The sequence below is a fragment of the Syngnathoides biaculeatus genome, chromosome 4 (assembly GCF_019802595.1).
Source record: "Syngnathoides biaculeatus isolate LvHL_M chromosome 4, ASM1980259v1, whole genome shotgun sequence".
NCBI lineage: Eukaryota > Metazoa > Chordata > Actinopteri > Syngnathiformes > Syngnathidae > Syngnathoides > Syngnathoides biaculeatus.
In genome coordinates, this window is record NC_084643.1 from 27,420,231 (window position 1) to 27,432,467 (window position 12,237).

Genomic DNA, 12,237 nt, shown 5'->3' on the forward strand with positions numbered 1-12,237 from the left:
AGACACGATTGGTAAAAGCAAAGAGGGGTCACTAAACAATCGCAAACTGTTGCAAAGCAATGATGGCATTGATTAAAGGTGCGTAGCTAAGCTTCTCAAAGTTTGGTTGCATGGTTGGACCCATAATATGTAAGTGGCCAATCAATCACAACACTATACCACAACATTACTCTAAGGTGTGTTGAATTTACATTAGATTTGTGGGCCTATTTCAGAATTTTGCCGTGCATTCTTTTATATTACATATGTCCAAATTTTGTGTTACTATTTGAAACTGGTGCACAGAGTGAGTGATGACCAGGAGCCATAAAATACAAACATTTTCATCAGAATACTGTAATTACAAGTAACAGATAAATGTTGACTCTTCAGGCATATTGAGACCCTCAAAAGTAAATAATTGCCTGTGCAAAGTCCTACCTGTACATCTTGAGGTCTGTGAGTTTTACTTCCATAATGTCCACCATGGGTGGGATCTTGCGGTAACTCTTAGAGGGTTGCAAGGCAAAATGATTCTTGACTGAGAGAAAGCCCAGATCGGCCACCAGGACGTTGGATGATGAGGACGACTGTGGGACAAAGATGACGGGCGCCTTGAAATGGATGTTGAGAGAGATGCGCGTGCTGCGCTCCGACAACTCCTTCACGCCTGACGCCGCCTTTTCAGCTGCCTGTTGGGTCACCTCGGCGACAGCCTCCTTGGCCTCTTGGAAGTTGTTTATGAATGTCTGCAGGGTTGGAGAAAAAGAAACAATGTACTCAAGCTCCATGTTAGTGTTTCTCCAACTTTCATTGAACTAAGCCCAATTCAATGGAAACATGGTTCATGGACTATATCCATTCCGTGATTCCATTCACAAACCAAAACTTTTGCAAAGTCAGCTAACATTTCTCATTGTAATGAGTGGGAATGTTAGCCCCGCAGTAAAATTATATTTACCTTATTTTAATGGGTGTGCAGTTGAAAATATGTATATTTATCGCACAATACAGAAGTTTACGAAGGTTATGAAATGCCTACTTGGAAAAATATTGTCTCTAGTTATGAAAGAAATTCAGGATACAAAAGGAAAAATGGGTGCTAGATTCCCCAAATTCCACTGAATGTAAGCAAGCTGTTAGTTTATTTTGTGTGGCATAAAAAAGCTGCTCTACCATTAGCTATCACCATAGCATCTTCCTGGCATCCGATTGGCTAAGAGGGATGCCAATCTTAACCCACAATGCATTTTGATTCCTTTGGACACTCAACAGTCACCGAATCTCGCTAGCACTGTCACATGATGTAACAAGCTAATGCACATTGGAAAAGCACAACTTTTTTGTTTGTGTTTTTTGCAAGCTTATTCATCTTTCTTCACCATGAGCCCCAAGGAACTTTAGTGGAATTAAGATGCGTGTGTGCGTACATTCGTATGTCTGTTTCCTCTCGCTTGTCAAATTTTACCTGCTCTGTCCCACACGGTGCCTTTTGCTTGTCACTCACCCTTCTCTTCGTATAGTTCCCAAACGGCAAAGGTAAATGAACATAAATTTTATTATTCTTTACATTATGTACTTTGAATGCTTATGTTTTTGGAGTGGGGGTTGAGGGGCTGGGAACAGATTTGGCTATTTACATCTAAGAAAGCTATTCTACTTGTGAAAAATTCACGTTACGAAAGGACTTCCGGAACAAATTAATTTCGTAGGTAGATGTACCACTGTATCACCACTGTGTTGCCAAATATTACAACCATTTGTACTCTATCCAAAAGCCCTGTTCAGTATATAAGTAATAATAATAATAATATATATATATATATATATATATATATAAAATAATATTATTTTTTTTAATTATTATTCTTTACAAGGAAGGAGAGCTATTCTCACCAGAATGGAGGACATAAACTTGTTGAGGAAGATGACCTGGATGCATCCCACAGTCAATGTGACCGAGGTGTCAACTTGAGACATGTCAAGGTAAGAGTCGCCCTCAGTTGCATCCGTGTAGTTGACCATCTGGAAGGCAAATACCTCCCTATCTGCTATTGACACAGCCTTCAGAGAGAGGCAAGAATGTTTTTTTAGAAAAGTAGCTAAGGTGAAGGTAGAAGGAAAATACACTTGTACCTTTTTATAGACAGCAGTTTCGTCACAATCAAAGACAATGATGTTCTTCAGATTGGCCAGGACTTTCATCTCTCTCTTCCTCATCAGAACCTCAGACACCAGGCCTAGGACGTTGAGAAGGGGAAAAGTGTGAATTTTAAAAACACAACCTATGCAAAAAAATCCTTAATTCTTAAACAATACCTTCGATTCTGATCTCCGAGATCCTGGTATTTTGCCCTCGAATATAAACCTTCAGAGAGCGGAGATCGGCTCTGATGTGCAGATTGATGATAGCTGGGGCCTTGGAATTCTTTGGTGCTATGAGAGCAGATAAAGTCGTACAGAGAAAAGGTTTTGTCACAACAAAATGTTTTCAGAAAAAGAAAGAATTCTTATGAGATGGCATCTGAAATATGGTAAATATTCTCAATTTACACGATCCAAACATTACAAGAACTTTCTGAAAAGTATGCATATGATTTCGATTAGTGATTACCAATCTGGGGTACACAAGCACATTGCGGGATGTACAGTATGTGGAAAAAGACTTGGACATATGTCATGGAATACATGTACCAGTGTTTCTGATTAAGGATTGGAAAAAAAAATGTAACTGTAATTACGTCAAACTTATTGAGACTTCTGCAAAGGGCCAGAATGAGCAAGCGTAGAGAGTTAGTCCAGCAGACTGAACCTAAGTTTTAAACTAAACATTTCACTACGACTATCCCCTGTATTACACTGCTAAACCTGTCACTGGGAATAAAACAAGTTTTTCGCGGTTATGTCACGTATTGTATCATTATTACATGAGTGTGTGTATGTGCGTATTCATAAACCTTAATCAGTCCACTTTTTTATCATTTGTCTTCAATTAGATACACATACAGCCATTTATGTTTCTACTTTTTGTGACATTTTTGTTTGATGTGTGTCCCTTGGCTCCGAAAAGGTCGGAATTCGTTGCTGTCAGATCATGTGTTCAACAGAACGGCAGCATGTTTACACACAACCATGAGCACTATCTCTAGCTTGCTAGGCTACATAACATTTTGTTGCCTGCTTGCGAGATGTATCACATTAAAAGTATGTGAACTCAAGCATGTCTACACGGGCGTCCTCCACTGTCCTGAGCACAGGTGGCCACCAACACTTTTCTTTTCCCTTTTTTCTTCATATAGTACAGTCGGCCTGATCCAGTAGTGTTCTCATGGCGACGGTATGATGTATCTGGTTGCATTTGGGTTGACCAATTAAAAAACCCAATGATAGTAAAAAACAGGATGCGGTGGTATCGGAATATAATATTTTATTGCAGTCATGTGACGTAGTGCAATCATGAAAGAGCAAATATGTTTTGTCATCTGAGCCAAGGATTACATGTCATCTTGTCTCTCCCATTGTGCCGAATAACTTCAATGGCCGTCAGATATTTACAGTGTGTGTGTTTCTTTCGGCTTGTCCCTTTCGGGGTCGCCACAGCGTGTCGTCTCAGATGAACGCATATATATGTTTGGCACAATTTTTACACCGGATGCCCTTCCTGACGCAACCCTTCTCAGGGAGTGGAGGCCCCAGTGGGATACGAACCCACAGCCCCTGGTTTACCAAACCAGTGCTCTAATCACTGAGCTCCGGGGTCTCCCGTCAGATATTTACAGTGCTATGTCAAAAGACAAGAAAAAAAACCACTCATCATTTCTACAATATAAAAATAAACTAGCTGTTCAGATATAATGTGCACGACAGTAACGCAGAGTAAGTGTCTTTCTCTGAGCCGATCAATGACGTCAGTGATCAGATTGACAAATTATGACTAAAAACCAAATCAGCCATCAGGAAAAAAAAATTCCAGTTACTGCCCAATTCTGATCATCAGCCCGATAAAATCCGTGCAAAGCCGAGCTTTTAATAAGTTTAAGTTCAGCGTATCCAGGAGGGGAACACTATTAAAAGAAAGTTTTTATACATTCTCTTTTTGTCACGGATTTGAAAAGGTTGCGGGTGGATTTCAATTGTAAATAGGGGAATCAACGGGGATTCTTTATATTTATGTTTTTATTTGCGACAATACGACTGAATCTGATCATCATTTCAAACCATGGTTGATTTTGTTTGTTGTTGTAAAGTTTTGTTTTGTTCTTTTGTCTGGTTGGAATTAAAGCTTCAAATGTGAAAAAAGTTTACAGTACTTTTTCTTTTGGCAACAGCAGCCTCCTCCTCCTCCTTATCCTCCTCCAGTTCCTCCACCTCTGGGATGGTGGGGAGCTCCTCCTGCTCATTCTCCTCATTTTTGGTGGACTGTGGCAGCAGATTACTGAGGTAGTTCATGGTGTTGAGGAGCGCCTCCGTATGGAGATTAACATCCAGCGATGAGAAGGTCACCTGACAGCAACCATTGAACTTCATCAGAAAACAACATTGACTGAAGAGTCTCACCTTGCCTTAACAGAGGTAGATGCATACTGACAATTGAGCAAAAACAAACAAACAAAAAAAAATTTAAAAAAAGCTTTTGGGACTTTTTCTTTTTTTTTTCTTTTTACGAACTTGAGGCAAGGTGGCCCAAAAGGGTAATAGTTGCTTGATTACTGTAGTTTCAGATTTGAGGAAGGCTTATTATTCAGAGATACCACTACTAGGAGTGGACTGACAATGGGCCCATCACAATAAAAATGACTGGAAAACTTTGAAACCACAATGTAGTTAGGAAATGAGCTAACAGTTAATCTAGTTTCTTCTAGTTCTTCTATGACTTTTTTTGTTTGGATCTTCAGAACAGTATGGCTGCCCCATGTTACTGAAAGTGAGCCTGGGGGACACCACCTCATCCACGCACACTATCAGCACCGGGGCACCCCAAGGTTGTGTCCTCTTCTATCTGCTCTTCTCACTCTACACAAACATCTCTCCATCGAGGCACCCGGCTGTCAAACTCCTGAAGTTCGCAGATGACACCACAGTCATTGGCCTCATCAGAGATGGCAACAAGTCTGTGTATTGAATGAAAGTGGCAAGACTGGAGCTTTGGTGTGGCCAACACAACCTGGTGTTGAACATTCTAAAGATTGTCGAGATGATTGTGGACTTCACGAGGCATCCTTCACCACAGCTTCCCCTCACACTGTCCAACTATCTTGTGCCAACTGTGGAGACCTTCAAGTTGTTGGGAATTATATTCTCACAAGACCTGAAGTTGGAGGCAAACATCAACTCCATCCTCAAAAAAGGCCAGCAAAGCATGTACTTCTTGCGGCTTCTGAGGAAGCACAGCCTGTCACAAGAGCTGCTGAGACAGTTCTACGCAGCAGTCTTCCAAACACTGCTGTGCACTTCCATCACAGTATGGTTTAGGGCCGCCACAAAAAAGGACAAACTCTGATTGTAACGGACAATCAAAACTGCTGTACAGATTGTCGGCACCACCCGAGCCACTCTTGGAGACTTGCACGCCACTCGAACTAAGTCCAGAGCAAGAAAGATCCTTTCGGACCCACCACATCCTGGCCACCAGATCTTCCACCTCCTTCCGTCGGATAGCCGCTACCGATCAATGTAAATTCAAAACCAGCGGGCACTCAAACAGTTTTCCCCCTCTTCCAATTAAGTAATTAAATAATTGATCAGCGAACTTACTATTTTCGACCTTGCGCCGTCGTTGGGACACACCCTCACATCCTGGTGGTCCATTAGACCATGTAGACCATCGGATGATTCGTCACTTTAAACTGCTCCCTTTGCACAATTGTCATTGCACTGGTCTATAACGGTGAACCGCAAACAGGTAAGGGCACTCTGTATAAGCTTAACATTATGTGGGGTATTGACGCACTCTTAACTGCTCTCAATGAAGAAGACTCTGCATCTTTCACAACTGTGATGGTTATAGTTCCTATTACTTGAATGTCTATTGTTCTTTGTTCTTGTTAGTTTGTTTGTTCTTTGTTGTACCATGGCGGCACAGACTGCCAGAGAAAAATTCCTTGTTGTTTTATACTTGGCCATTAAAGCTGATTCTGATGTCCATGGCATTATGCTGCCTTTATGACAGTTTGATAGTATGGAAGGCACATTCCGGTAGTTGTGTATGTGTAGTGTCATCTGGAGTACACCAGACATGACAATTTTTTACTCAACATGTTAAGGCTTTCTTGTAAAATCATTGTGTAAAAAACTTTACCTTTATTAGCTGTTCTGTGTTGTTGTGCAAGGACTTGAATTCAGGACTGTTCTTTTCAGCCTACAAACAAATAATACTGATAAAGACAAGAGTTGGAAAATAATCTTACAAGCCATACTTACTTTTGTATACTCCAGAGTAAGCATGTCAACCTCTGCGTTATCCAAAGTAGTGATCAGATGGATTTCTCTGCTTTCGGAATCTACACAACAAGGAACGTCCAAATAACGAATGACAATATCTTTGAATATACACGGTATATTAAATACATTGACCCAGCACTGACACCACAGACTAAAGGGGGGTAGAAATATTTTTTTGTACATACACTCATTGTCAAAATACTTCATCGATCATATTATAAATGGGTTGAGCCCTGAAATGAATAGCAAAAACCCAAAAGTATCTGATGCCGACCCCTAAAAAAGTACAAAATTGCTTATGGATGGAACACTTTTCTACTAGACAGGGCTGCAGCCTGACTAAATGAAGCAAATCCCCTCAATTCCACAGAGTAGTTCCTTGGCACCATGCTGCCATTAGATGTGGCAAAGGAAAGACTTTTATATGGAACACGACTTTTGGATAGAGTACAAATGGGTGCAATATTTGGCGACACAGTGGTACCTACTAGGCATTCAAAGTACATAATGTAAAGACATCATAGGGGACGGAAAAGGCAAAAGCTGAGAGAAAACATACGTACAAATGTACCCATGTATGCATCTTAATTCCACAAAAGTTTCTTGGGGCCCATGGTGAAGAAAGATAAATAAACAAAAGCGAATCCAATGCCCATTTTTTTCCTTTCGTATCCTGAATTTTCCTTCATAACGAGAGAATATTTTTGTCCACTTTTCCTTTTGTAAACTGAATCTTGTCTTACTAGGTCAATAGTAAGTAGAGGTAGTAAGAACTAAGTAGAGGTAGAACTGTATATCCCCCCAAAAATGTGCACGTGAAATCACAAATAGCAAATTGTGATTCTGGGGTACACTGGATTCACATTTCATTTTTTCCCCAGTATAGAAAATCCAAATCTACTCTTGTGCACCAACTTTTGCCTGAATAGTTCTTATTTTTTCTTGGCACCACACTAGGGTGGTGGTGAGCATGTCTGTGTTAAAATCCAAAAGATTCTGACTAGGCTTGGGTCACAGTCAGATTCTGACATTATTATAACCTTGAACAAAAATATTGTTGTATCATAGTAATGGAGTATTGGAATTACACCTCTAAATTTTATTATTACTGAAAATGTGGGTACCTTTTTTCTAATCCATTGAACAAAATGCATGTTATATTTTACAGAAAATGGTGGTTTATTTAGGAATTATTTATTTGTGTTAAGAATACAAATTTAACAGGATTATGTCTTACCTTTGTATTCAGGACACTTGAGGCAGATCTCCTTGAGATAAGTGTTGGACGTCAGGTCGAACGTACGCATTTTCAGCTCGGTGCCAAGGCCCTCCACATCCAAGTGGAGCACCACCACTTCCTGACAGCTACCAGTTAGGCGACACAACTGGACAGAGAACTAAACAGAAACAGACAAAATGAGGGTTTAAAAAAAAAAAAGTCTGTGACATGCTTTCATCAAAACACCCCAAGGATCAAGAATTACAGTACACTTTACAACCCATGCTTCATCTCTCATTAAAATTAGCTTGTTTTGAGGTACTGGTTCAGTCACATGTAGCCGAACCATTGCTCACCAAGCGCTTCTCTAGTACTTGGCCAAAGCCATGTATAGATTTTGGTACCATGATGATGACAGGTTCGGCACCAGGTCTTAGAGGGGGGAAAAAAAGCAAGCACAAAGAAAAAGCAGTTTTTTACTCGCAGAGCAAGTATTTGATCACCAAGCTCACGAGTACAATTGTGAATTTGTAGCAGATTTGTATACACGGGGCATGTAGCAAACAGCTCACCAAATAAACCCGATTTCACACCATGTCAAGAACTTCATCAAACAATCAAGAATCTACAGCGTGTATCAGAAACTAACGCCATTAGCCAAAGATAAATCTCCACTACCACTGCAACTCTGCTTATTCTTTCCAACCTTGCTGAAATTAGTGTGTTTTGAGACGTTGGTCCTGCTGCAAGCAATGAGCCACTGTTCACCCTGCTAGTTTTGAGAAGCCACCTATCATGTCAGTTGCCTTAAAATCAGTCAGACAAAAAGTCAGTTGCTTTAAAATGGTGGGTTGTCACCCAGGCCAGCCGACAAGCCATGAGGGGATAAATTCAGTAACAGAGGACTATTATGTAAATGTTATAATCTGGTTCGCTCAGAAACACATTTTGGAAAATATGCAGCTCATACTTGGTTCTGATTTACTTCATGGGTGGACAGGTAGCCCATTATTCATATACCAGCCATTTAAAAAAAGAATATCACTTTTCCATAACACATCCCCTTTAATAATAAGATCAAGCTCCACATGGACAACATTACCTCACTGATTTCAAATGTCATGAGAAAGTCGGTCATGTTCTTCAGACGCTCCTCCTGGGCGAGATTCTTTTGTCTGTTCAGGTCAGCATAGCGCAGCGGCACGGGACTGTCGGGGAAGAATTGCTGCCCTGTGATGGGAGAGCTGGGGGCATCGTAGAATAAATCTTCTTCAGACCCTGAGGGGAGAAAATCATATTCACATCACATTATATGTACAGATAAAGAACATGAATACTACTGATGAGGATGTCCAGGCTCACCTAGTGAAGTAAGACTAATAGTTTCACATGACTCGAAAATCAGAGAGGAGCGCTGGTCGGCTAACGGCAGATGTCTCCTTGTGGACAGCTGTGGTGTGAACTGTTTGGGCTGTGGAATAAACAGTTTTACCAACATGTAAACTGTGTGAAAACTTTGTAGCAAGGCTATGATGCTATGGTGCCTGTGTCAAGGCCCAAAAATCCTAAACATCCTACGATAAGAAAAAAAAAAAATTCCCAGGCTATGTTGTTCTACTTCAGTCCTCGAGGTGACGGTATAACAGCGCAATTGCCCATTGCAGCATTGAACCTTTTTTTTCTTAAAAAAAAAAAAAAAAAAAGGGATTCATAGTAAAACCGACAGTAAAGCGATTGCCAACTGCTACACTGCTAGTATATTCTTGCAAACAGAGGATATTTGATGCAGTAAACCATTTATTTTGGGGATACATTTAAGAGCCACCTCAGCAATATTAGGATCAGTTTTTATGAAGTTTTACCTCTCCTCCATACTTTAAGGAAATTAAACTTATAAAAAACATGACAGAGATAAACATACTATATATATATATATATATATATATATACACATACATATATACACACACACACACACACACACACTATATATATTTTTTTAATAGATTGCTGCTGCTACACCAAAGTGACACAGCTATTGTTTATCAACAAAATAGACTGACTCAAATTTATCTGACTAAACTATTTTACCTCATTCTATCTGTATCTCGGATTTCATAAATGTTCTAATTTCTAATTTTGAGGAAACATAATTGTTCAAGAGTCTGCTTCTACTTCTCTTATTGTGTGATACTGTGGGTTGGTTATTTATCCTGGTTGTCTTTTCCAGGGGTGCAAACCTTTGAATGTGTGGGCACACTGGAGTTAGCCGGGGAAGGACTTGACTTCGGCAGTGGGATACTGTCCACCAGCTCTAGAACATTTCTGAGTTTAATGTCGGAGATTCGGAGGGAGAGCAGAGGGAGCTCTCCAGACAGCTTATATCTGGGATGAAAAATAATTACAGAGGACATATTACAGTAAAATTGACATTTTAATATCATGTATCACCATGTTGGTTTCATGGAGTGTCTGCCCAGTCATTAGTGTGAAATTAATAAATGTAGGTACTATAAATCTCTCGGTCTATTTAAAATACAAATAAATAAATAAATTAAAAAAAAAAAAAAATAATATATATATATATATATATATATATATATATATAAATAAGTCTAAGCCAAAAGTTAAACAGACTGAATCAACCAGTCCAGGACTGCAGGGTGAGCGACCAGTGGGTCATTTGCATGCGACGGGACTGAATGAGTGGGTGTAAGGTTTACTCTTTTTTTTTTTTTTAATGTTTGGGGTATTTTTAAAATAAATCAATACACAGGTTATTAAAATCTGGGGAACTGTTTTAAATTGTGAGAGGAAAAAAACAACCCTTTAGTCCTACAGTGGTGTTCATGTCTTACAGGATTGGAAATGGAGGGGGAAGGTGAATAACAATAATTTACTATTGAATCCATTACTATCATGAAAAGTTAGTTTAAATAGTGTGAAAAGGGGTTTTATGTTAAAATGGGCCAATTTGAGCAACACAACTGGAGGATAAAAATGCATCTTCCAAAGCCACAATGTTATGGTCTTATTTCATTGTTATACTGACTTTGCCATGCGCGAGTCCTTGACTACCATGGCCCTGCTGAACTCCATTTTTAAATCCACCGGCTCCAGGATGTGGAGGGGCGACTGCCTCTGTTTACGAGCCATTTTCCAGTCATTGTCTTCAGTGGGGAAAGGTTTGCATGTCAGTTACACCGTTTATTTCAGAGATTCTCAACCACTGTGCAAGATCATTATGGAGTAAACATTACAACTTGTACCTGGTTTACTATAAATAAATTGCAGGTTGTTGAGCTGGATGTCGAAGCTGTCATAAGCTCTCAGCATGATGTCTTCGATTTTGCTGGAGCCTGCAGACAGCTGAGGAAGGTGCTTTTTGCTCTGACTGGACATCTGCAAACAAGTTAAATAGAAAGTTACATTTTAAACAACCGCCATACTAACATTTCCTCACCTGCAAGTGTCCGAGATCCAGCAGCAGGATGTTCTGAGAGCCGTCATAAAAACCGGTCTGGGGAATGATGATGTAGGACGCCAAAAGGTTCACTTTCAGGTCCAACACCTTCTGCGTCTCAATCACATACATTAGACCTATATTAAAAAAAAAAAAAAAAAAAAAGAGACTGTTATAAATTGAAACGAATGTTTTGAATTACATTGATTCTAATGTAGATAAATGTATGTGTATGAAAATGTGGTGCAGATTAAAATTAGAATTGCATTTATCTTGGAGGAGGTTTGTGTGCTGAGTGGATAACTTTTCAAGTAAAATAAGAGAGAAAGTTGGGCTCGCCTTCTCGGCTCGGGTCACTGTGCTATGGGTGTGTGTCAGGGGGTGGGGGGGGGGGTCACAATTAGTTGTAGGGTGGATATGGGCTTCTGTTCGCTGGTCGGACCGAGCTGGCCATGCAGGAGTCAAGCCTCTTAATTAATTAATTAATTAATTCACTCACGCACGCACGCACGCACGCACGCACGCACGCACACACACACACACACACACACAGCACATTTTTAGTAGTCACACTGTACACACTCATCACATTGGGCACACTTACATTCATCAGTAGTTCAGTGTGGCCCGGCACTGGCACATCTGTACTGGTTCCAATCTGATTGCACTACCATCTTGCCTTTGCAAGCAGGAAAACGTGTGGAGCTAAAGCAGTGGTTTACAAAGGTTTTGGGGGCGTGCCACTGCCCGCTTCAAATTTTCTCAAATGCGAGGGTGTTAAAAAGCAAAGTGAGTGTGGGGGGCTGAATATAAATCTCTATCACCCCACCATCAAGACGTCACACCCCTAGGGGGACCCAATAGTTCGAAAACCACTGGGCTAAATAACGTGTGGAGGATTTGAATTCATATTTCACGTTTACTGGAGCATAACCTAAATGTCAGGAAAAATTGGTTGGGTGATATATGGCTCCTTTAAGTTCTCGTTCTCTCTCTCTCAATTCTTTATATATCAAATTATATATATATATATATTATATATATATATATATATATATAATATATATATATATATATATATATATACACAGTATATTTTTTTTCCTCTTTCTCTCTCTCTTAAAAACTTCCAATC

At 39.9% G+C, this 12,237-nt stretch overlaps 1 protein-coding gene across 4 annotated transcripts in view; it reads right to left on the bottom strand.

Annotated features, from left to right (window-relative positions):
* vps13a (vacuolar protein sorting 13 homolog A) overlaps positions 1–12,237 on the bottom strand; it is a 63,496-nt gene that overhangs the window by 35,303 nt on the left and 15,956 nt on the right. For all 4 annotated transcript variants that reach the window (XM_061815907.1, XM_061815908.1, XM_061815906.1 and 1 more), the window contains exons 20-33: positions 11,103–11,239; positions 10,909–11,041; positions 10,692–10,809; positions 9,880–10,024; positions 9,002–9,110; positions 8,742–8,917; positions 7,658–7,817; positions 6,400–6,479; positions 6,278–6,337; positions 4,290–4,482; positions 2,299–2,415; positions 2,116–2,219; positions 1,876–2,043; positions 421–728 (exon numbers count right to left, since the gene is read on the bottom strand). In XM_061815907.1, coding sequence (XP_061671891.1) covers positions 421–728; positions 1,876–2,043; positions 2,116–2,219; positions 2,299–2,415; positions 4,290–4,482; positions 6,278–6,337; positions 6,400–6,479; positions 7,658–7,817; positions 8,742–8,917; positions 9,002–9,110; positions 9,880–10,024; positions 10,692–10,809; positions 10,909–11,041; positions 11,103–11,239 — 2,008 coding nt within the window. The remainder of the gene's footprint in view (positions 1–420; positions 729–1,875; positions 2,044–2,115; positions 2,220–2,298; positions 2,416–4,289; positions 4,483–6,277; positions 6,338–6,399; positions 6,480–7,657; positions 7,818–8,741; positions 8,918–9,001; positions 9,111–9,879; positions 10,025–10,691; positions 10,810–10,908; positions 11,042–11,102; positions 11,240–12,237) is intronic.